Source organism: Cyphomyrmex costatus, unplaced genomic scaffold (assembly GCF_001594065.2).
Source record: "Cyphomyrmex costatus isolate MS0001 unplaced genomic scaffold, Ccosl1.0 scaffold30, whole genome shotgun sequence".
NCBI classification, from domain to species: domain Eukaryota; kingdom Metazoa; phylum Arthropoda; class Insecta; order Hymenoptera; family Formicidae; genus Cyphomyrmex; species Cyphomyrmex costatus.
Genome location: NW_017277125.1, coordinates 3101293 through 3126960, shown reverse-complemented (window position 1 = coordinate 3126960; position 25668 = coordinate 3101293). Strand labels below are relative to the sequence as shown.

Below are 25668 nucleotides of genomic sequence, written 5' to 3'. Positions count from 1 at the left end.
CCCCCCCCCCCCCCCCTCCCCTCACCCTCTCTCTTCCGTTTTTTACACGAGATTCTTGCACGTGAAACACGTGATACGTTCAGTTTTAAAAGATATGTTGTCTTGTCGTATGTTCTTGTAAAATAACTTTATTCTTTTGTAATTACATCGTACAAAGTGATGTATTATATAATTCTTTCATTATACAATTCATTATAAATTTTTATGTATCATCAGTTACAAAAAGCAAATCAGTTATAAAAAGCGAATTTTAATATTTTGTGACACTAGCATGTGTCCATAATAATCTTTGGAATATATTTAACATATTACGAAAAAAGTGCCAAGATATATTTTTTTGTTTAACGTATAACGTAAGTAATTAGTATCTGTTATCTCTATTATATATTAGATAAAGTTCAAGATAAAACTCACAAACTTGTTGTTTCACATTTAAATATTTGTAGTCGTGCGGTAACATATACAAGGGATTGGCGCAAACTGGAGCGTGGGGTTGCTTCGACGAATTCAATAGGATTTCTGTCGAGGTATTGTCGGTCGTGGCTGTGCAAGTGAAATGTGTTCTAGACGGAGTCAAAAACCGGAAAAAGAAGTTCTTATTCTTTGGGGAAGAGCTTAATATCGTGGATACAGTTGGCATATTCATAACGATGAATCCTGGTTACGCCGGTAGAACAGAATTACCCGAAAACTTGAAAACATTATTTCGGTAAATGAATTATTACGAGAAGGATTATCGAGAGTTAATATTGCGTAACTAATCCGGAATAAATCAACAGGCCCTGCGCTATGGTGGTGCCCGATTTTGAACTAATTTGTGAGATTATGTTAGTGGCCGAGGGCTTCCAAGAAGCGAGATTACTGGCGAGGAAGTTTATTACCCTATACACGCTATGTCGAGAGCTTTTATCCAAGCAAGATCACTACGACTGGGGTTTGAGAGCCATCAAGTCCGTTTTAGTCGTCGCTGGAAAGCTGAAACGTGATGATAGGCAAAGGCCGGAGGAGCAAGTGCTAATGAGAGCGCTAAGGGATTTTAATATGCCAAAAGTCGTGACTGACGATGTGCCTGTGTTCATGGGATTAATAGGTAAGAGGCACAGATTAATGTTACTAAAATTGGCTAGAGGAGATAAGTTGAAAAAAAATCACACGAAGAAAAAAGTATATTAGTACATCATATTTTATTAGCCGTCATAGTCAATTTCGTTAGCTATCGTGTGAACAACAAAAACTTGTTAAAATACGTTTCTATCTTCATTCTTAATCATAAAAAAAGCTTAAAAAAATATAATCGTTAAAAATAAAGAGAGAGAAAGGCTCGTTTTCCTGATTTTTTTTCTTATGACAAAGTTGGTTGACCAGATAAACAAGTTATATCTATAGATAAACAAGAAATCTATACACAAAAAGTAGCGTAATAAATTTTAAGACAAATTATGTATTTACAATCTTCTTAGATATATCGATGCAATTTGTTTGTTTTTTATTATTCAGGCGATTTATTTCCCGCATTGGATGTACCGCGAAAGAGAGATTTAGATTTCGAAATAATGATTAAAGCTGCGGCTCTTGATTTAAAGTTGCAACCAGAAGACGGGTTTATTCTCAAGGTATATTATACACGTAATGTTCACCTTGAATGGTTAATTGGCAAGTAAAAAGAGAACAAAAGAGAAAGAGAGAGAGAGAGAGAGAGAGTTTCTCCATCGATTCGCTTCAGGTGGTACAATTGGAAGAGTTGTTTCACGTTCGACATTCAGTCTTTATCGTTGGCCTCGCCGGGACCGGTAAGACCGAAGTCTGGAAAACGCTTAACCGAACGTACTCAAACCAAAAACGCAAACCGCACTACAACGATCTGAACCCAAAGGCGGTGACCAACGACGAGTTATTTGGTGTCATTAATCCGGCAACGAGGGAATGGAAAGACGGGTTGGAAGATAGTAGCACACCCGTCAATTTTCAGCGCGCGATCAAACGCGCTACGCGCCACATTAGCCCATGCTCCGTAATAGGCTCGCCAGGACTTTCTATTCTTATTGCTACTTTTGCAGGTTGTTCTCCATGATAATGAGGGAGCAAGCCAACATGGCCGGCGATGATCCAAAGTGGATCGTATTCGACGGTGACATCGACCCGATGTGGATCGAATCCCTGAATACCGTGATGGACGATAATAAGGTTCTAACATTAGCGAGTAATGAAAGAATTGCGTTAACTAAACACATGCGTCTTCTCTTTGAAATTTCAAATTTAAGGTGATTGTTTAACAGTCAACTATATTTTTTATACACGAATGTTTTATTTCTATAAGTACCTACTAAAATATAAAATTTTGGATTTCATAAAAAAAATATTTTTAATTGCTCACAATCAGATAAAATTTTAGTGAAGATTCAAGTAACGCAATTAAAATTTATTATCACCCAATGATTCGATATTCATCACCTGACTATGAAAAGAAAACTCATTCAAGGAAAAGGATTGAAATCGGTTAAACTTAAAAAAAGATTAAAACAAATTTTAGTTTTGCGCTTGATTTTAACGAACAAATATTCACATAAAATGTATAGACTTTAAGGGAGAAATTTTCACTTGTAACAAAAATAGCGTTGTTGCTTATGCATTTTCGATATTCATGTTTTCATTTCAGGACAGCTACGCCTGCAACAGTGTCTAGAGCGGGAATTTTATATATCAATCCACAAGATTTAGGTTGGAGCCCGTAAGCAATAAACATGTCTACTTTATCATGTAGTACTATATATTTCTATACAAATGTTTATATATGTACTATATGATAAAGAAATATTTTGAAATACTTAAAAAATAAAGACGTAACTACAACTAAGCTTTAAAAAAATTGTTGTCATGCGATTTCTCATTTTGTTATTTAATAAATATCGATCGATTGTTTTTTGAGTTTTAATCGATAAATTTGCCTAGATTTGTCACAAGTTGGACAGAAACGAGAGATCATTCGGAACGAGCTAATTTGTCGATTCTCTTCGAGAAATACATTCCACCGCTACTGGAAGTAACAAAATCGAAATTCAAGAAGATCACTCCTTTACCAGAAATATGTCATTTACAAATGCTTTGTCACTTACTCGATTGCTTTCTAACTAAAGAAAACGTGCCATCGGACTGCCCAAAGGAATGGTAATATATATGACATATTAGTAAATAAACTTTTCATATTCTAACAGTTTCCCCTTTTATAATAACTAATGGTATAAAAGATACAAAGCTTTACGTTTATATACCTTAGGTATGAATTATATTTCGCGTTCGCCTGCATTTGGGCGTTTGGTTCAGCAATGTTTCGAGATCAGTTGATTGATTGGCGGAACGAATTTAGCAAATGGTGGCAAAATGAATTCAGAACTATCAAGTTTCCATCAAGCGGAACTATATTTAGTTACTTTATAGAACCAGAAACGAAAAAATTAATACCTTGGACAGAAAAAGTCGTCTCGTTTGAATTGGATTCGGATATTCCGCTTCAGGTTTCCTTCAAATTTTATTAGTTTATTTGAAAATAAGAATGTAAAATGCCAAACAATGTTCAACGAGTAAGAATAAAAATAAAACACACATATATTAGATATGTAAAATATTTCACGTTCGATATAGTCCGCTTTGGTGCCAACTGGAGAAACAGTACGTTTGCGTTTTTTCATGGATTTGTTGATAAAGAAGCGTGTTCCGATCATGTTAGTGGGTGGAGCGGGCTCCGGAAAAAGCGTCATTATGGCCGACAAATTGGCGACTTTGTCAGATAATTATAACGTAGCAAATGTTCCCTTTAATTTCTACACTACATCAGGTAAATGAGCGAGGCAATTCAAGTTTCTTAAATTATAGAGTTGTTATAAAACTAGTTAAAACTTATTAGAGATGAAAAGACACTTATTTCTGAAAAATTTTCAGTTTTTCACGAATGATAGACAATTGTACATTATAACAGACGTAACTTAACGACAAACTATATTGGTTTCATTTTCGTTAAAAAGATATGTTGCAAAAAGTACTCGAGAAACATTTGGAGAAGAAAGCAGGACGTAATTACGGTCCACCGGGCACAAAACTCTTGGTGTATTTCATAGACGACATGAATATGCCGGAAGTGGACACTTATGGAACTGTACAACCTCATACTCTGCTTAGACAGCATATGGATTACAATCACTGGTAATAATTTATGTAGAGTGAGATGTATAGAGCGTGATAAATTAATATCTATTTAATTCTGTTGGTATTATTTAAGCGTTTATCTTAGCATGAAATTAAATTCATTATAATCTTCAAATATTCCACAAAAACATTTAATTATTAATTTGTTACAATTCCTCATCACTAATGTGGAATATATAAAAGTAATGATAAAAAAAAATAAAAATGATCAATATAATGCAGGTATGATAGAACAAAATTAACTTTGAAGGAGGTTCACAATACGCAGTATGTATCTTGCATGAATCCTACTGCAGGCAGTTTTGTCATAGATCCACGCTTACAAAGACACTTTGCTGTGTTCGCAGTTAGGTAAATTATTATACATAAAATATACAAGCGACCGGTACTTTTATCATTGAATTAACATCCTTTTGATGCTTGTTCTCAGTTTTCCACAAAAAGAGGCGCTCGTGATGATATACAGTCAGATCCTTAAACAGCATGTGATCGATCCACAGCAAAAGTTTAATCCAGCAGTACAAAAATTCATAGATCCTTTGATAGACGCCGCATTATATCTCCATGATAAAATCGCCACGACTTTTCTACCGACGGTCATCAAGTTCCATTATGTTTTCAATTTACGCGATTTAACCAATATATTCCAGGTTAGAGTCGCGAAGAATATCGATCGACATTAACGACAACATGATTTTCCGCATAATAATGGCGATAATCCTGCTTCGATGTTACGCACAGGGGATGCTCTTTGCCCGTGGCGACGTTTTACCACTTCCGAGTCACGTAATCAGGCTTTACGCTCATGAAGCGATGCGAGTGTATCGTGACAAATTGGTAAACCTCGAAGACCAGAAAGTATTCGATGAACTGCTGCTCAATGCGCTTCGCAAAAATATACCCGTACGTTTAATAGAAAGAGATCAGTGAAAGTCATAGTCAAAAATAGAACAAAATTTGTAATCTCAACTAATTTTATTTTACAATGTAAACGTATATATCTATATACCTATATTTGTGCATATTTATACTAATCAATTATTTCATTGATTAACGATCTCTCAGGAGTTGGACGAAAATGAAATTAGTTTTGAGCAGCCGTTAATATACTGCCATTTCGCAGAAGGAATTGGCGAACCTAAATACGCGCCTGTCAAAAATTGGACGCAGCTTGTAAAATTACTCGACGGTGCTTTACTCAATTATAATGAACTGGTATTATCTCGATCATATATTATCATCCCGTATAATGTACTTACAATTAGTTTTACAATATATATCCTTTTAATTTCTTTTTAAATAATTATATCGCAATTCTGGGTCAAGTAGTAACTATCATTATTTATATATGTGCAATGCTAACTGAAAAATGATTTCTGATTCAATCGTTTATAATTCCGATTATGTTCATATCTTTACAAGTGCATTATCGATCGATCAAATACAGGTGTCCGCGATGAATCTAGTATTATTCGAAGATGCTATATATCACGTGTGTCGCATCAACAGAATTTTAGAGGCACCGAGGGGCAATGCACTTCTAGTGGGTGTAGGTGGTAGCGGCAAACAATCTTTATCGCGTTTGGCTTCTTTCGTTTCCTCGTTGGAGGTAAGTAGAGCCGTTTTCAACAGGCATCCTAAGCGCAATGCTTACATTTTACAAACTTTCCAAATTAACCAAGAAGATATTTTAGAGGATAGATATCACAGACTGATGTAAGTCGCGATTTTAATTAATCAAGTATAAATAAATAAAATATAGACAACAATCGATTATTTCCTATACAAACTGTTAAAACAATTCTAACGAATCGATATATAAAGAAAAAAATAAAAAACAAACTCAAGTGATCAAATCTAACAATATAAATTATACCAATATGAGTCAGCACAAAATGTCCGAGTGTGAATTCACTCACGCTTATATTGCTCTATATATTAAAGATCTAAAAAAAATTGTTGCTCATATATTAAATTTTGACATGTACAACAGGTATTTCAAATACAATTACGTAAAGATTACTCCTTAAACGAACTGAAAGCTGACTTAGCCGTGTTGTACCTAAAGGCCGGCGTGAAGGGTATTGGTATTACTTTTTTAATGAGTGATTCTCAAATTGCGGAAGAAAAATTCTTAGTTGTGGTGAACGATATGTTAGCGACGGGGGAAATCATGGAACTATTTACTGATGATGAAGTGGACAATATCATTAACGCAGTGCGCAATGAGGTAAAGTACACGTATCACTCTTCTAGTACTGTTAGAGTAATCTCTGTATTCTGTACCTAATAAGAAACGGAAGTGAGATATCTGATTATTGTAAGTACTACTTGAGTATCTAAAGTCACACACAGAGAAAATTTTTCTTTTTGAGAAAATTATTCTTTTGTGTTTTATTCTATTTTGCATTTTTTTCCACGTTAAAATTCGAAAATGCCCAATTTTTGATATGTTGAGAGGATTATGTATTAATTATAACAGTTCGGTCACTCATTATGCAGGTTAAGCAAACCGGATTAATTGACACCAAAGAGAATTGTTGGAAATTTTTTATCGATCGCGTACGAAGGCAATTGAAGTGTGTTCTGTGCTTCTCACCGGTAGGAGCAACCCTTCGGAAAAGGGCTAGGCAATTCCCTGCAATAGTAAATTGCACCGCGATCGACTGGTTTCAAGACTGGCCGCAGAAAGCATTAGAATCCGTGTCGACAACGTTTCTGGAGGTTTTTCACACACATATATAACTCTTCCTCTCTCAACAATTACAAAAAAATGTCAAAAATAATTTCTATAGATCTCGTGATTTACATATAGGTCTCAAGTAGAATCTTTATATACTCTTTAGTAATTTATTTTTGTTACTAATTTGTTTGTTAAAATTAAAGAAAATCTAACAATAAGATTCTAAATCTAAAACAGAATTTCAGAAATGTTTTGAAAGCAATTGAACAAGTTTAGAATAATTATATAATTATTTGATTATACTATTCCCCTAAAATGTGCTAAAGTGAAATGTTATTTTACACTATTTTCCTGTAAAGAGCTTTAATCTGCAATGCTTCATGCTAGGAATTAAAAGAATTACCGGCCGAATACCGAACTTCCGTGTCGCTCTTCATGTCTTTCGTTCATACGAGCGTTAACGATGTGTCTGCGATATATTTACAAAATGAAAGAAGATACAACTATACGACACCCAAGTCCTTCCTTGAGCAAATTTCTTTATATTCCAAGTTGTTAACAGAAAAATCACATGACCTGGAAGCAATGATTTCGCGTCTTACCGATGGATTGGTGAAACTCGAATCTTGCGCGATTCAGGTAGCTTCTGGTTTATCTCTCTCGCCAGATCTAATATATTTGTATATTATTACAAGAACGATTGAATATGCAATATAACAGAAAATTAATAAACATGCTTGCCGTGTTGTACTGCAAAGATTTCACATAATATATCCTCTATAAGTTACTTTTTGCAAGGTAGGCCGACAAATTAAAGATCATTCTGACGGCTCAAGAGATCGAGTTGAAGAAAAAGAATGAGATCGCTGATAAGATATTGGTCGAAGTACGCGCGGAAAATGTAAAAGCGGAGGCAGAAAAAGCTATCGGTAAGATATTGGAGAACAAAAACAAAAATGCTAAAATAACACGATGGAATTTCAGTAACCGAGGAAGAGGCAAAAGTGGCGGAAATCAAGGAGGTAGTATCAGAAAATCAAAAACGTTGCGATGAAGACTTGGCCCGTGCGGAGCCAGCGGTGAGACAGGCCGAAGCTGCGCTCGATACTTTGAACAAGGTTAACGAATTTACGCAATTTACATTATAAGCATAGATAAAAAAATATTAACGTACCACATTACATGATACAAATTTCCAGGTAAAGGCAATAATAAAACAAATTTTGAAACAAAATTCATTTTGAGGATATAATGCCAAATCAGAGAGGCGTCTTGTAGATATTGTTCTTTTTCTCTAAATTAAAATTGTAGTTGAACGGAACAAATAATTTCTACGTCATTGCAGAATAACTTGACCGAACTGAAATCATTCGGATCTCCGCCGGATGCCGTGCTTATGGTTGCTCAGGCTGTGCTCGTTTTATTTTCGCCAAAAGGAAAAATTCCAAGAGATAGAACTTGGAAGGTCTGCAGAGTGATAATGGGATCTATTGATGGATTTTTGTCAGAGTTACGTAATTATGATAAAGAGAATATACACCCGGAAGTTGTAAAGGCGATTCAACCGTACATCAATGATAAAGGTAATCTGTATATCGTCAAATCTGAATATAGATGAATACGTCAAGTAAAACATTATAAATACATCTTCTGTATATATACGAAAATTATAATACACTTGAGAATAAAAAATATGTTGGACTAACCACGCGTATCATTAGATTTCGATCCGAATGTTGTATATTCAAAATCGCAAGCGGCAGCGGGACTTTGTAGCTGGGTGAAAAATATCATGGTGTTTCATTATATCAACGAGAATGTAAAACCTTTGAGAGTAGCGCTTGCTCAGGCAAACGCCGAATTGAGGATTGCTATGGAAAAGTTGAATTCTTTGAGGAGTCGATTAGCGGTAAGCTTGTTTCAGCAACGCAGTAGACTTTATCTCTTCCGTTTCTGATATCAGAATAAAACAACGTTCTCTTATTTGCGCCCGCAGGAGCTTCAAAAAGTATTGGATGTTTTGAGTGAAAAAATGAGTGTGGCTTTAGCTGAAAAACAAAAGTGTCAAGACGAAGCAGATGCGACTGCGTTCATCATAGATCTAGCAAATCGACTGATAAACGGTCTAGCATCTGAGAATATTCGTTGGGCCGAAACTGTACAACTGTACGTAGATTTGCCTTTATATACAATATAATAAAGTAGAAAAGAAAATTATTTTTGAATAAAAAAAAAACAATAATTAGTTAAATACGTACACATCGAGTGTTTTTCATCTAACTGACTCGATATTCATTCAAACTTACTTTCATTCGTTCAATTAGTTTTATTTTAATGCAATAACTTGGAGATAATGTCACACATTAAGCGAGCTTCTAAGCGTACTTATGACAAAACAGATTAAAGGAATCCGGAGTTACTCTACCGGGCAACGTATTGCTTGTCACGGCATTCATTTCTTACATGGGATGTTTTACGAAGAAATATAGAATAGATCTTATGAATTTATATTGGTTGCCGTTTCTCAATAATTTGCAAATGCCAATATCATATACGCCAGGTCTGGATCCATTGTCTTTAATGACTGATGATGCAAAAATTGCCCAATGGAATAACGAAGGTAAAAAACACGAAACTCTATTGTAGCCTAATATCAATTACAATAATAGATACAGAATATTTTAAAGTAGAGCGCAAAAATCAAACAAATTGATGATTTTCTACGAGTAAACAAATAAAAGTGAAGCAAATAAGAACTGAGTAAATTTTTTCGGCTAATTCTTAATTAAAAAATATATATCCTTATACAGGTTTACCTACAGACAGAATGTCTTCGGAAAATGCCACGATACTTACAAATTCATCCAGGTGGCCTTTAATGATTGATCCGCAGTTACAAGGAATCAAATGGATCAAAAACAAATACGGAGACGAGTTGATAGTGCTACGTTTAACTCAAAAGAATTATCTTGACCAAATTGAACACGCTATCGCTAATGGAGAGATAGTACTGCTAGAAAGTATCACGGAAACTGTCGATGCCGTTTTAGATCCAATCGTAGGTCGGGTTTTAATAAAGAAAGGAAGGTACAATATTTCGTTTTCTCATCGGCAAATAAACTGCTTGACCAAATTGATCTTGTAAAATTGAATGCTAATAAAGGGCTATCAAGGTGGGAGACAAAGAGGTGGATTATGACCCACGCTTTCGTCTGATCTTACAAACAAAACTGGCGAATCCTCACTATAAGCCAGAGATGCAAGCACAGACTACTCTCATCAATTTTACGGTTACGAAAGACGGTTTGGAAGAGCAGCTATTAGGTGCCGTCGTGAAAGCGGAGCGTCCGGATTTGGAGTCGAGCAAAGCCGAGCTCACGACTCAACAGAACACCTTTAAGATCACGCTAAAAGTATTGGAAGACGATCTGTTGCATAGGTACGTAGACAAAGAAAAAAAAAATGAAACGAGTGGATTAGAGATAACGTAATGTTTCTCTCTTCTCTACTATACTGATTAACTTTACAAAAAAAGATATCATTTTGTTCAGAAGTCGAATTCTCAATTCAATATACAACCAATCTACACTGTTTAATTGTTTGTTTCAATTGTCTTATTCGCGATTGGATGTTCGTTAACTTGTTTTATCAATCTATCACGAAATAAGAATATGACAAAAAAAAAAAGAACAAAAATGGATCTTTTTAAATATTTTCGTAAATTATTCTTTCATTGAGATTGGCGACGGCGGGTCCCGACATCTTGAGTGACGTCGCTCTTGTGGAAAATCTCGAAACTACGAAGAAGACTGCGAGTGAGATCGAGGCAAAGGCAATCGAGGCGAAGATGACTGCCGCAAAGATAGACGAGGCGCGAGAGTCCTACCGACCAGTGGCTTCCAGAGCCAGTCTCCTCTACTTCATCCTTAACGATCTCAACAAGATCAACATGCTGTATCAGTTTTCTCTCAAGGCATTCAACACGGTCTTTCAAAACGCTATTAAATTTACGGAGCCGGCGGATGCCCTCACTAAACGCGTCGCCAATTTAATCGACAGCGTCACGTATTTGGTTTTTACATATACCAGCAGAGGACTGTTCGAGAGCGACAAGCTCATATTTTTGTGCCAGCTAACTCTTCAGGTACTAAATCACCTCATAAATAATACGAATAAAAATGCTTGGCCGATTTCTTTTTAAAAAAACATACAAGATGGATGTTGTAACATTTGCTACAGTTCTTTTTTTTCACAATATATCTTGCAGTTTCGAAAATTTTCTTTTCTAAATAATCTTTATGGACTAAAAAAATCTCTTAAGCTGTCTTCAACATTATACATAACTTTAACAATTCGAAATAATTTTTCGACATTTCTATTTTTTGTAAATTTTTATTAAGAGGTCATATATCCTAAGAAGTTATTATTTATGGGGAGTAAACTGATATTTTACAATTATTTACATACGTATTATAATACAGATGTATTGAACAAATACTACGATTTAGATTCTAATGCAAGTAAAAGAGATAGATCCATTCGAAGTGGATTTTCTGTTGCGATTCCCTTATTTACCTGATCTCACGAGCCCGGTGGATTTTCTGAGCAACGTTGGTTGGGGTGGTATCAAGTATCTGAGCGAAATGGAAAATTTTCGCAATTTAGACCGCGATATAGATGGAGCAGCAAAGAGGTGGAAAAAATTCGTCGAATCGGAAACACCTGAGAGAGAAAAGTTCCCTCAGGAATGGAAAAATAAAACATTCTTTCAGAGACTTTGTATAATGAGATGCGTGAGACTAGATCGAATGGTTTACGCTATACGGTAATTTGTTAGAATAAGATTTTGAAATAATCTTTCAGTGAAAGATTAGTGTTAAGTATATTGATAAATACAAAAATACATTCAATTATGTTTCGATTTATTTTTCCACTTTCCATTAACCCTTCAATCATTAATCCTTTAACGAATATAGGTACTTCGTGGAAGAAAAACTGGGAGCTAAATTCATACAGTTTCGAATGCAACCTTTTGAAAAATCGTACGAAGAAACGAGTGCGAACACGCCGGTATTCTTTATTTTATCTCCAGGAGTCGATCCTCTAAAAGTACGCTTTTTATATCACTAAATGTAGATTTGACATTAATCGTATATTCAAATATTCAGTTTGTTAAAGTCACTCTAGCATCGTCTGATGTGATTGATAACAAATTAAAAATGAAATTACGATTTCATGTAGGATGTTGAAAAACTCGGTAAACAGCTCGGCTTTACATTCGACGCGCAAAATTTCCACAATATATCATTAGGACAAGGTCAGGAACCTATCGCAGAAGAAATGATAGAAATCTCAGCGCGCAAGGGTCATTGGGTTATACTTCAAAACGTTCATCTAGTAAAGAAGTGGTTGCCAAATCTGGAAAAGAAGATAGAACAACTCTCGGAAGAGTCACACGAAAATTATCGGCTTTATATTAGTGCAGAACCAAACCAAGATCCTCACACGTCAATAATACCACAAGTAAAAACAAAAGCTGACAAATACACGAGATCAGGGTTGCTTAAAAGAGGATAAATTTTTTTGTTCACATTTTACGTTAAACACAGCGCATAGCTACGTAAATTCGAAATTATGTAAATTACACTTTTCCGAGCGCTCATCTTACGAGGCGACTAATCGAGCTTTCCTAATATCGTTTTGTATATTATTTTGATACATTGCAAATGAAAGGGTATACTAGAATCGGCCATAAAAATCACCAACGAACCGCCAACGGGTATGCGCGCCAACATTCACAAAGCCTTGGACAACTTTAGCCAGGACACATTGGAATCTTGCGGCAAGGAGACCGAGTTCAAAGCTATTCTTTTCACCCTGTGTTATTATCACGCTGCTGTGGCAGAGCGTAGAAAATTTGGGGCACAAGGATGGAATAGGGTCGGTATTTCAAATTTTACAAATTCCTGTGACCCAGCATTTTTAAGTTTGTTTTAAATCATCTATAATTTGCTGTGAAATTCCGTTTTTATTATCGTGTTAGAAAACTTTAAAAGTTTCAATTATAGTATAAAATTTCAATTTGTGTACAATATATATTGTTTTAATAACACGGATGATATTGAAACGTTATATAAAAATTATAAAGCTTTCAGATAGAAAATGTTAGATATATATAAAAACAAACACATGTTAAGTTATATTTGTTTTATATATACAGAGAGAGAGAGAGAGAGATCACCGCACATCTTGACGACTATATTTGCTGTTTCCAGTTTTATTACTAACATCTCATTAACATGTTCCTAATATATAGTTGTATCCCTTCAATGTCGGTGACTTGACCATCAGTGCATCGGTATTGTTGACTTATCTCGAGAGTAATACTAAAGTACCTTGGGAAAATTTACGCTATTTATTTGGCGAAATAATGTATGGCGGTCATATAACCGACGACTGGGACAGAAGATTGTGCCGAACATATCTCTTAGAGTACCTGCAACCAGAGTTGATTGAAAATGAATTGTATTTGGCTCCGGGTTTTCTGGTGCCACCCAGTACCGATTACACCGGCTATCATCGATATGTAGAAGATTATTTACCGCCGGAAAGTCCCATCCTATACGGACTGCACCCGAACGCGGAGATTGGTAAAATTTCTTAATTACTTTAATTTATTTTTTCTTGACTTTTACTTAATTTACCTAAACTTGTTTGTACAGGGTTTCTCACAAATACAGCAGAAAACTTGTTTAAAACAATCTGGGGGATGCAACCACGGGACAGTATCGACACTGCAGTCGGAGTGTTATCGAAAGAGGACAAGGTGAAAGTTATAATAGAGGATATACTGGACAAACTTCCCGAAGATTTTAATATATCAGACTTGATGAGCAAGGTGAATTGTCGAAGCATTCCTGAATATTCATACATTATCGTTATATAAGTATAATCTAGTAAAAAATGGCTAAATTTTAAGACTAAGAGCAATATCTAATTATAAAATCATTACCAATTACATATTCAAACTATCACAACATTATAAAAAACTATAAGTATCAATTCTATATCATTGGAGTATATCACGGTGTCATATTTAATAATAGTGTCGCAATTATCCCTTACGTTTATTTTTTTTTTTTGTGATATCGGTTGTTACGTTTTATGTCCTTGGTTTAGTTTATCGCTACTTTAATCGCGCGAATTTTGATTCCGTCGTCTCTATCTTTATAACGTCACATGTTAACATAAACCTTACGGTAATAAAAAAAAAAAACAAACTGATTCTCCTTAGGCGGAAGACCAAACTCCTTTCGTTATAGTCGCTCTCCAAGAATGCGAACATATGAACGTGCTGTGCAAGGAACTGAAAAGATCTCTGGGAGAATTAGATCTCGGCTTGAAGGTGAGTACCGTGATAAAATTATCGAATAGTTAAGTACGCGGTGTACCGACAAATTCGTTTCAGGGCGAGCTCACGATTAGCGCGGATATGGAAGATTTGCAAAATTATTTGTTCATGGAGTCTGTGCCACCATCTTGGACCAAACGCGCCTATCCCTCCACTCTCGGATTATCGAGTTGGTTCGCGGACATGCTCAATCGAATAACCGAGCTATCGAATTGGACGATAGATTTTAACGTGAGTAGGCAGGATATTACAAAGAGAAATTAGATTACATCAGCGTGTATACTTTGTTCAAGCGTGGGAAAGAGAATTTAAATTTTGTCACGGTTCAAGTATCGGAGAGAGTGCCTTGGCAAACGTTTGTCATTTACTTTGCGTTAAAATTTGACTTCCTCTCTTCTCCGACTGTGGTCAATCTAATTTCTCGCGGTGCGCGCATCTTTCGACAGTTGCCGTCGTCGATCTGGCTGGGTGGTTTTTTCAATCCGCAGTCCTTACTCACCGCCATCATGCAGCAAACCGCTCGTAAAAACGAGTGGCCCCTGGACAAAATGTGTCTGCATTGCGACGTAACCAGAAAGCAGAAGGAGGAATTTACGTAAGACTCACTCAGTCAACTTGGTAAAGTAAAACTGACCCTTTCAGGACTTTTCGATTATAAACAAAATATTGGTCCGATCATCTTTCACTTTTATCGTATGATATATGAGAAATGTAAATTGCTTTCGCGTAACAAGTCGAAACAATAGGCTGCCAAGATGCGATTAAGTGCAATAAATTTTCTTGGGGAGATGCATGTCCTCAATGGGTTAACAGCGACGCATGCAGATGAACACGCACGATAACACGTTCATTGGCTTCAGGATGCCACCGCGCGAGGGTGCCTATGTCAACGGTCTGTACATGGAGGGTGCGCGATGGGAGGTCGCGAGCGGTATCATCGCGGATTCGCGATTGAAGGAGCTATTCTGTCCGATGCCGGTCGTGTTCGTAAAGGCGATTACGCAGGACAAGCAAGAGACGAAGAACGTGTACGAATGCCCGGTCTATAGAACCAGAACGCGCGGTCCTACATACGTCTGGACGTTCAATTTGAAGACCCGTGACAAGCCGACTAAGTGGACTTTGGCCGGCGTCGCGATTCTCCTGCAGATTTAATCGAGCTCTCCTCACGACGATCCCCATCCAACGCGGCACGGCGCGTCGCGACGCGACGGCACGTTCACACGCGATTTCGCGCTCGTAATAGTTGACTTTTTATACCTCGCTCTCTCTCTCTCTCTCTCTCTCGACGAGTTGTAATAGCAACACGCGCGCGCTCGCGCGACCACGGTTTCTCGGCTGTTAATAGCCTTCGCAATTACGTCAGACCCTCTCCCGTGTGCGCGCAGGTAAGTCGGAGTAGCGATAATTATAACGTGCGTATTCGGCTGAATTATGCGATTGGCATATACTATATTATATATACGCAGCTAGCGTTGTAACGCGTTTTCTTCTTTGTAATCGCGCTGTCAAAGTAAAGCCAAAGTGAAGGTCTCGCGTGGAGACTCGGGACACGCCGAAGAAACGGAAGGAACTTGACGCGCGACTCTCGCAGGTGCGCTCGTTACTCGAAAAAGAGGTATATAAGCGGTCATCGTCATCGTCGTCGTCGTTGTCAATTGAGAAGATCGACAAAATATGACAACGTGGCGAGTGCATATCGACGACAGTAGGAAGAACAACGTCGGCTCTCGCACATCCGGTGCTTTCTTTACGCGCGCACCAACACGTATCGCTCTTCTACGTGGTGGGCGCGTATTACATCAGCCAGTCGGTTTGACAAGTCCACGGTACGCGACGACAATATGATTGGAGGTTTCGAGGAAGTGGTCACCCTTTATCGACTGCGACATAATTATCCGTTACGCGATGACGCATCTGGTTTCGCGTGTCCGCTTGGTCTTCGCGACGTTGCAGGGTGCGCGGAATTTCGGACACGCGAGCGAAAACGCCTTACAAAGTTGCGGAACAACCCGCGCGAGCTGGTTAAATGACAAAACAACCGGTATACATAGGACGGCCTGTCGCGCAACAATGTTACCCGCGACCGTGTATGCCCTTTCAAGCGATCCGCGCTCAGCTGTATCCGCCTAAACGCGTATACATATACCCATCATTTGTTCCGACAATTAATTGTTATCGATAATCGCCAGTCAAATTTATATACGCAACCCTTAATCTTTCTAGATTTCCGACGACTCGATTCACTGCTCAAAGTGTAGACTTTTATCTGTCTCTGAGCAGCTTTCCTTAGTATAAAGTTTAAATACTTATTACAGTTTTGTTAGTTTGTAAAATATAAAAGCCAATAAAATATTGTCAGGTATTGCATAAAGTGTTACTTAATTTAGGAATGTACCAATAATTTTAGACATTTTTTTTATTGAACACTATCGGATTTAAAGTAGAAACACTGGAGCACACAAATTGAAAAAATGCTTTACTAATATATATATATATTTTTTTTCTCTCTCTAAAATATACGTGTCTTATAAGTAAGTATCATTAGCATTCGACAAAATTATGATTAACACTCTAGAGTTAAAAACTTTCTCTTCTGGCGTATCGCTAAATATTATCGCAAACAAGTTGCCAAAATGATACGTAAATTGTATCAAGTGAGTTTCCTTTTTCTTGTAGAAGCCGAAAGAACTTTCACGAGGCACACATACTTTCGCGGATAAGCTTCGACATTGAACGAGTCAAGTCGGCGCTACCTGTCTCGGATTAAGAAAGACTCGGGAAATATTTTTTGGTCATTAAACTAATTAGATTACCGGTATTGCGGCGGTCAGCTATAAATTAACGTTCCAGGACCTTTACGGTTGTTCCGTCCGAACTCTTCAGTCGAAAACGCCTCCGGGGCGAATGCGCGTTTCTGATATTTATAGAGGACCTACCGGACGAAGGCAAAGTGATCACAAGGCTTCGAAAAAACCGCATTTGACTCGCGCCGAATCAAATATCGTGCACGCGATTTTGCTACTCGGATACACTCGGATGCACCATTTCTCGAAAACGTTGAATCTATACTTTAAATACTACAGTTTATGATTCGTAATAAACTTGAAAGCAGAATTTTATCTACAGGTCGTACATGTTAAAATATTTAAATATTTGCAAATTGTATCCGTAAAACAGAAACAAGTTTCATTTTTATGAAGAATTGTGCGCTTGATACACGCAATGTATTAATAAAGTTGATAATTATAACGATGTAATCTATGATATAAAATATGTGTAGACATATTTCGCAATAATAATACCTTAATCTCGAAAAAGAAACATACACCTTTTAGCAAAGTATAAAAAGCATCCATATTGCTATCGACAACTGATGGTAATCGCAAATTGGTATTATCGCAATTATCGCAATACCATAATTAAATAATTATTACTCGTAATAAGCTTTTATTAAATTGCCATGTAAGTATATAGATACACATTATGATTTAAACTCATCAAAGTCATTTAGTATAAAAATCTTGTCATCTTTACAGTTATTTACAACAATTTGATATATATATGTATATAATAACCGCGACAGAATGTTGTAGATACGCGAATTTTTTACAGCAAATTATAGATCATCTAAAACGGGATTTACAGTAACGTGCAATGAGACGGATTCATAAATATATGCGGCTGGTAATTAAGGAGTCAAGAAGACTGATCAAGTTGTGAAATAGAAACTTTCCGATGAAGCAAAGACCGTTCTACCCATCAAAATTAAAGTCATTTCACAGAAAGTTTTACATAATGAGACAAACTTGCGTACTTTGTGACACGAAGCGATATCAATATGTCAGAAAAGCATAATTCAGTAAAAAAAAAAATATCTTTACGCAACAATATAATTGCCTTTTCTCATAGACGGTAATGTTGAGATCATAAAAAGTTTTATTTATTATAAATAGTTATATAACTGTAAAATGAACGATAAGTCAAATACGAGTCATTTTTGTCTTATAATGATATTACATGAAACCAGCGTTGCAAATTAGTTTAATAAATATCGACTGTTTTCAATAACTGTGTGTGTGTGTGTGTTCCAAAATTTACTACCAGTACTGAAAATCTTTAGTTTACATCATGTGCATCATAGATTTTCAATACTGATAGTCGGAACACAGCCAATATGATTTATGTTTCTAAATCCATCTGTGTGGAAAAGCAATAATCTTGCATGAAACAGACATAATTTTTCTGCTGCAGATATAGGTATTATCAAAATTCTAATTCTAAATGACAGCAGAATAAACGTATAAGTGAAAACAAAGTGACTTACGTTCTTTCGCCGCGCGCCGGTTGAGTCGTGCTGTCCGTCGGAACGTTGCTTGCACATATTGGAACGTCATAGCCGACCATTATTGGCGCTGAAAACATAATCGATTGTATTATTATTTCACCGTTGAATCATGTTGCCTTTAACAAACATAATAAACAATTAAATCACGCTTTGTTTCCGATAATCTCTGGAGACATTCATTTCATATCACTTAAAAGAACACACGTTGATTATATCGTTTGAGAAAACACGCTTCTTTCATTTTTTAGATAACAATTTGCAGATATTCGTAATGAGTCTCATTTTTCACATAAATCTCTTTCTACAATAAATCACGTTGAAATTAAATATCACGTAATAAAGAGTTGAAAGATAAATGTGTGAATGCAAGTGTATGTCAATGCGAAAGCACTGTGAAAAGAAAGAAATAAATTGTAGAAATAAATTCATGGTTCTGAAATGAGAAACACGTATGAATTATTTGCAAGGAACGTCATAATTTTTGTTTCACTCGTTTATTTTTTTTAAGAGTTACGGGGAAAAGATATATTTTATATGAGAATATCTCTTAAGCAATGTTGTAACGAACATTATTTTAAGAACAGCTACTGTTACAAAAACCTCTGTATGAATATCCATTCTTATAAAAACTGTATAAAGGCTAATATTACTGACAATAATTATGTGAAATAATTCATAATTCACCAAATTTATCTGTCATGATTTATCCATAATTTTATTCTCTACTTGCGACTCTATAATTATTAAACTAATTAAGAGAGTAATAAATAACTGATTCAATCGCTGTTGAGACTACATATTACATATATCTGATCTACTTTTAACCGCTAATACATAATTGTAACACAAAATATACACAATTAAAAATCGGCTGTTTAAAATTAGTAACCAACATTCTAAAGATTTAAGACAGAATGCAAGAAATCCGGGTTCGACTTACGACCGAAATAATACTTTCGCAATAAATAAAATTATTTACGGATTTCTATTATATTAAGATCCCTTTATAATATAGATGCCTATTGAACATCAAAATGTAATTGTGATATTATTTCGATAGTTCAGCTCCGTTTTTAAGTCTGATGAAATATCGGCGCGCAGTTTAAAAATAATTACAAATATGATATTTATATGTATAATGTGTATACTTACATATAATTCATATTTTAAATTATTTAAGCAGCAAAGATCCAGCTCTGATCGTTATGAGTCTTTAATTCCTATTTCTTATTGATTGTGTTCTCGCGTGTCTAACAAGATTCTTATATTAATTAAAATTATAGTAATTTAATAGATATATAATTATAGATAACATAAATACAATTTAAAAGCAAATTCCAATTGGTTACAGTTTGGAATAGTTTAAAATAATCTCAATAATCGTTAAATGAAATAGGTAAAGATAAAAATTTGTAACAGAAATGGCATACGCGTGGACGACATATTTTTAGCTTAATGCAAATTCTCGTCAAAATAATTGAAATACTAGAAATACATTTTCTAGGACTTGTGAATAAACGTAAGATTTTTTAACGATTTAAAACCGCGTAATGCCTTCAACAAATACCAGAATTAAACATCTGGGGGATACACAACAGTTATTCATCTAGCAAATAAATTTTAAACGGATACGCGGAATTTATGTATCACGGATACGTACAACAAAAGGATGTGCAAGAAAATTTCGCGCACGCGTTCTGTCGCATGTATATGTATGTTCACCGCTAATTATTTTACTTGTGCCTGTCATTTAATTTTATTGCAGTTTGCTCATTATATTAAGTAGTTGTAATTAACGTGCTTAACCAGAATCAAATAAAGATTGAGCGATATGTAAAACAAAGAAGCGTGTATGGTCCATGAATATTAATATATAATTAATTACACTTTCAATCAAGAATGGAAAGTAACGCGCTATTCTAATTACGAACGCCGTTATTACAGCGATATTACATGTGTCAAAAAATTTCTCAAGGCACGACGAATCGTTTTTTTTCCTCAAGAAGCGTTATTAGTTTGCCGGTAGACAGCCAATTAACGCACGTGCACGACGAATCGAACGTACGATGGACGTAATGTCGGCCTGAAAGAGCAATTAGAACGACGCGAATGTTGTTTTAAATCTCTTAACTAAAGCCGTTTCACATTTCATTGTCTCTTGTAATCGCAAGAAAATCACATATACGACTCTCAAAGGAGGATCCGTCTCATCCTGGCTCTCATTCGACTGAAACTCAATACAAAATTGACACATTTCATGCTCCACGCATCGCAAAGTAATGGCGTTTTTCATTGGCAGAACTGATGCGTATACTCGGAGTATCTCAAAACCGCGTTGAGGGAAATTTCACGGTTTTAACTCGTCTCGATATTTTTATTAAATACATACATCTTCACGTCGATAGTTTTGCCAATGAAAAACGCGCTATAAACGCGATCGAAATAATCGAAAGCTTGTCCATAATAATGGAACTCTTGTTCGTTGTCGAGTCGAGAACTCACCTTGGATGCGCAAATATAGGTTAATACGCTCAGATGTAAGCGCTCGCGCGCGACATCGTCGTTAATGTCTCCACTTTTGTCGCGCCTTATCGGAGAGAACGTTGAGAACAGAGCGGGAGCGAATACGTCACTCGACTTCTATTTGGACGTGTACTTTACTACTTTGAAATATTTATCAACAAGGTCTCGCGCGCGAGACCGTTACCGCTGCGACACCGACGCTTTTCCCACCATCGTCACTCCCCCGCCGCCCCCGCCTACGAGCCGCGCACTTCGCGGTACTTCGGTCCGGCGAGACGGCCGGCGACACTCCGAATACGTTCGGAGGCGTGACGATCGAGCACGAAGATTGTCGATTTTCCGCGACGAATTCAAACTCGCGCGGTCGCGCCCGCCCGGTCGAGTAATTTCGAGAAGTTCAAACGAGAACACTCTCGCGCAGTTTCGTCAACGAAAACACACTTTATCTACACAATTGTCCGTTAAATTCTGGGAACACCACGTTACACCTGCGAAGCGGGGCAGGCTGCGACTCGGCAAAATTTCCCCCCTCCCTCCTTGCTGTGCGATCGCCCGGCAATTTTCCGAGGGTCTCGAGACGAAACTAGGCCTCCCCCACCCCCTCCCGCGCCTCATTCGTTGACGCGGAGGCGCGAAGAAACCGTTTCGAAAGGATACGAGAGGTGCGAAAGACGAGAGAGCGGGGCCTCCCAGGATGACTCTCGCTAATCGCGGGCAGGCGGAAAACAAGCGTGATGAGTCGCCTCGCCTCGTCTCGCCTCGCCTCGCCTCGCCACGTCTCGTCTCTCACTCGCAGCACCTAACTCGGCTCGACGCGACTGCAACAACGAACAGCAACACGGGTGAGTTAACCTCTTTTCTCTCTTTCTCTTTCGCGCGCTTCTTCTTACCGTAGCGCACGTAACGCGCACGATATAACGTAACAGCAACGTGGGACGGAGGAGCGGGTACGATGGAACGATAATCGATACACGTTATGTCCTTAACGTGTATCCAGACGGATGTGTAGTTTAACGCGTTTTATATATACGTACGTAAGAACGCGGTGCCTCGGCGAAAAGAGAAGGCATGCGATGCGGTTTCTCGTGCGCACTTGCGTTCGTATAATATATAACTGAGGCGCGTCTCGATTCGCGAAAACATCCCAACGTCTCTCTTTCCTGTAATTGATTTCGCTGAAGGACGAGTCTTTCCTTCTCGCAATCTATATATTATATCTAAATGCTGTATATTATAAACAATGAAAATATTTCTGCTTGTTATAATAAATCGTCTGGAATTCGAATTTTGCAGACCTCGACTTTACAGACGTCGAGAGATTATTCGAATATAAATATAACATATATTTGATGGAACGCGCGCGGAGGGAAAAAAAAGGTCGAACGGCGTCGTACGATATGAAAGCGGTAGGACCTCGATTGATTCCCATTGTCCGTCACGTTTTCACTTTTTCGCCCCGCGCGCTCGAAACGCGGCATCTTGCATTTCGACTCGTATATATTTCATCTCCTCTCCTCTTTATTTGCATACGCGATACATCGTTTTCCGTATCTTCGAGCCTCATCGTGTGCTCACGGCAAACGGCGTGCGGAGAGGTTTCGAGATAATTAATGCAAATTACACACGGGCAACGGGCACGCTACCGGTTACGGCGTTACACGGGATGAAAGCCGCCGTGCGCGCGCGCGCGCGCGCCCGCGTCATGTAAGTCGTTGCTCTTGCATGTCGATGTGTCGCTCCGATTATCGCCCGATACGAAACAATTGATTCGCAGCTCCGATTGACTTGGCTATCCATCGGCTCGAACGGGCAGAGATTAGTTCTCGCGCCTATTTCCCGGCCTTCGTCCCGTCCCCTCCCGTCCCGTCCCGTCCCGTCCCGTCCCCTTCTCGTCTCGTCCCCGGTCTCGTTCGCGTGCAGTGAGCTGTATACTTAAGCCGCGGAGAGCCACCGCACTAAACGGACGTGGCGCGTATAATTTATGAATTATTATTTTGTACTATAATATGTCGGGGCCCGCTTCTCTCTCTCTCTCTCTCTCTCCTCCTCGCGCAGCACCGACGGAGACGGTATACGCGCTCGTCTCCTTCGAGATTCTCCGTGGAGAGAAGCATCTCGTCGGAAACAGTGAGATAAAGAGCATCGTCAATGGCGTAGGGTTCTCGCTGGTACAATCCTTCGTGGAAGTAACGATAGCTCTTTTGTAACGTGAGCCACTCGGGAGGAGAAGGATCGTGAGGTACGCCGCGCTCTGCGGTATATCGAAAAGTCGCGCTACCGCGGCGAACGATCACCTCTCGTCCGTTCCTCCGTTGGCTGCGTAACAACTAGCGAAAGTTTCGTAAGCCATTCTATTCGGGTCATTTCCCTGATATAACACACGTCTCCGCGCGATGGTATTATATGTATACGCAGTATTGTGAAAGAGAAATTTAGGAACGAGGAAAAAAAAATCGTAATTCGACAAACTTTTTTTCTCTAAACATAGCAACGTTCTCTTCCCTCTCCACCCACGTCTCTGTATTCGGATTAAAGAAATTTTCCGCGGTCTCATCTGAAAAATTCGTAATTCGCCTTGACGATTTTCAGCAACACACACGTTGTAAAATGTATGGCGGACGAGAAGAAAGGTGTGTTATATGCGAGGCCTGTTACATGCCGTTCCCGATCATCGAACACAAGCAGCCGAAGATTTGTTCTAATTGGTCCCTAATCGCGGTTCGGATCGTGTGAATCGAAAGAGAATCGGCGGTTTGTAATATGGAGAGCGAAGTCTCGGTCCACCGAGAAGCGCGCCAGTGTGAGCCGCGCGGCAACGAGGCAGCCTGGGGAAAAGACCAGACAGGCGAGCTAGCGAACCCAGGGTGAACGCAGGGGGAGCAGGCGGACAGGCAGGCAGGCGGCCGAGCGAGCGAGCGAGCGGCGGCGCGGCGCGGAGCGGAGAGAGCGAACGGACGAGCTCCGAGCGTAGGTCCGAGAGCTCCGAGTATCCTATAATTACGAGTAACTCAGCCACATTTGCGTTGATCCGACACCTTAAAGATAGCATTTAGCGGCCCCTTTCATCTCCGCGGCAAACAAACCAATTTATACCTCAGGCCGCTTTGTGCTCCGGCGAGGGACGTGCTCCGCCCCGAACCTACGAGTTAGCTCCGTCTTTTTCCACCTTCCTCTCCCCCGCCGCCGCCGTCCGCACCCTTTCCCTCTCCAGCGAGAGAGAGAGAGAGAGAGCTCCTCTCCTCTTCGATCTCGCGCCCTTGGCTCTTTCTTTGCTAATTTCGCTGGAAATCAATCGCGTCGCTCTCGAAAAGTGATACGTGTGTATCACCGAATGCGCCAAAACGGACATCGTCGTGTTTTTGTCTACTTTTCTCTCGTAACTAATTGGCGCGCGCGTTATTACTTTCGTACGTCGTTTTCGCTTTTTCCCGCCCCCTCCGCCGTCCGAGGGGCTGCGAAGGCTCGCGTGACTAAACGCTACGACGCGAGGACGTCGGAGCACACGATAATGGTAGGTTACCGCCTTTTCTTCTGGCATTCGGACTACGCTTCTATTTATTGTTAGCGTCCAGTGAACGCGCACGCGGCGCCGTATTCCCTGTATAAATAAAAGTTACCGCATACGGAATTTCGCGTATCACACTTGGCGACGACGACGACGACTAAAAACTTGAGCGAGACGCGCGCGGGAACATCCCTCCGTGGAAACACGCAGGTGCGATGTGTAACGCGCGCGTCACCGTTCTTTTCCCGCCTGCGGGTGAATGCAGTCGATTCGAACGCGATCGATTCGCGTTTACGTGTGAATATCGACGTCACGTCGTCGGTTTTCGGATTGCTCTTATCGTACAGACACGTTATCTAAACTTAGGGTTGGGTCCTTTCGGTTTTTTAGCACACACGCTAAAGCTATAAGAATTGTAACGAGGTGATGTAATTACGTTACACTAGAAAAAAGAAAGATAACGTTTTGTGACATTGATATTGCATGTATGGATTTGTGTGGGGAGCTCGACGTGACATGTGTGTAAACCCCGATTACAAGATATAAATGTAAGACAGCCCCGTCCTCTCTCTCTCTCTCTCTCTCTCTCTCTCTCTCTCTCTCTCTCTTTCTCGCAACTCGCGCGCGCGCGCGCGCACGAGAGAGCCGATCTTTAACGACCGGCCATCACTTTCGCGGGCGCCTTTCTTCGTCTTCTTCGTCGTCTTCTTCTTCTTCTTCGCCAACGTTCGATCTTTTGCCGGCGGTGCGGAGCGAAGAGTTTTACGACGCTCTCGGAATCCTTAAAATATCTCTGAGAATTTCAGGCCGGTCGCGCGCGCGCGCATCTTCTCCATCGTCCGTCCACACGAGGCACACACAGTATATATACGATATCTATACGCCGGCGGTGATACGTACCAGGTCGCTCGTAAAACACGAGATTAACGCAATTAATTCTTGTTCCCGAGAACGACTCGCTCAGAGAGGCTACTCGGATTACTCGGGATACACTCTCG

The 25668-nt window shown here is 38.7% G+C and overlaps 1 protein-coding gene across 1 annotated transcript in view; it reads left to right on the top strand.

The window, feature by feature from the left end:
- LOC108775364 (dynein heavy chain 9, axonemal) overlaps positions 1 to 15449 on the top strand; it is a 28218-nt gene extending 12769 nt beyond the window's left edge. The window contains exons 29-65 of the mRNA XM_018541693.1: positions 447 to 709; positions 780 to 1090; positions 1498 to 1613; positions 1724 to 1935; positions 2058 to 2261; positions 2657 to 2728; positions 2950 to 3165; positions 3275 to 3512; positions 3640 to 3832; positions 4020 to 4197; positions 4423 to 4551; positions 4631 to 4850; positions 4942 to 5103; positions 5266 to 5415; positions 5648 to 5809; positions 6194 to 6430; positions 6703 to 6924; positions 7271 to 7522; positions 7686 to 7812; positions 7868 to 8001; positions 8229 to 8466; positions 8605 to 8792; positions 8880 to 9049; positions 9283 to 9503; positions 9694 to 9970; positions 10047 to 10322; positions 10622 to 11027; positions 11392 to 11708; positions 11860 to 11992; positions 12125 to 12406; positions 12617 to 12823; positions 13200 to 13533; positions 13606 to 13781; positions 14178 to 14288; positions 14352 to 14525; positions 14741 to 14889; positions 15155 to 15449. Coding sequence (XP_018397195.1) covers positions 447 to 709; positions 780 to 1090; positions 1498 to 1613; positions 1724 to 1935; positions 2058 to 2261; positions 2657 to 2728; positions 2950 to 3165; positions 3275 to 3512; positions 3640 to 3832; positions 4020 to 4197; positions 4423 to 4551; positions 4631 to 4850; positions 4942 to 5103; positions 5266 to 5415; positions 5648 to 5809; positions 6194 to 6430; positions 6703 to 6924; positions 7271 to 7522; positions 7686 to 7812; positions 7868 to 8001; positions 8229 to 8466; positions 8605 to 8792; positions 8880 to 9049; positions 9283 to 9503; positions 9694 to 9970; positions 10047 to 10322; positions 10622 to 11027; positions 11392 to 11708; positions 11860 to 11992; positions 12125 to 12406; positions 12617 to 12823; positions 13200 to 13533; positions 13606 to 13781; positions 14178 to 14288; positions 14352 to 14525; positions 14741 to 14889; positions 15155 to 15449 — 7752 coding nt within the window. The remainder of the gene's footprint in view (positions 1 to 446; positions 710 to 779; positions 1091 to 1497; positions 1614 to 1723; positions 1936 to 2057; positions 2262 to 2656; positions 2729 to 2949; positions 3166 to 3274; positions 3513 to 3639; positions 3833 to 4019; positions 4198 to 4422; positions 4552 to 4630; positions 4851 to 4941; positions 5104 to 5265; positions 5416 to 5647; positions 5810 to 6193; positions 6431 to 6702; positions 6925 to 7270; positions 7523 to 7685; positions 7813 to 7867; positions 8002 to 8228; positions 8467 to 8604; positions 8793 to 8879; positions 9050 to 9282; positions 9504 to 9693; positions 9971 to 10046; positions 10323 to 10621; positions 11028 to 11391; positions 11709 to 11859; positions 11993 to 12124; positions 12407 to 12616; positions 12824 to 13199; positions 13534 to 13605; positions 13782 to 14177; positions 14289 to 14351; positions 14526 to 14740; positions 14890 to 15154) is intronic.
- Positions 15450 to 25668: the final 10219 nt, after the last annotated feature.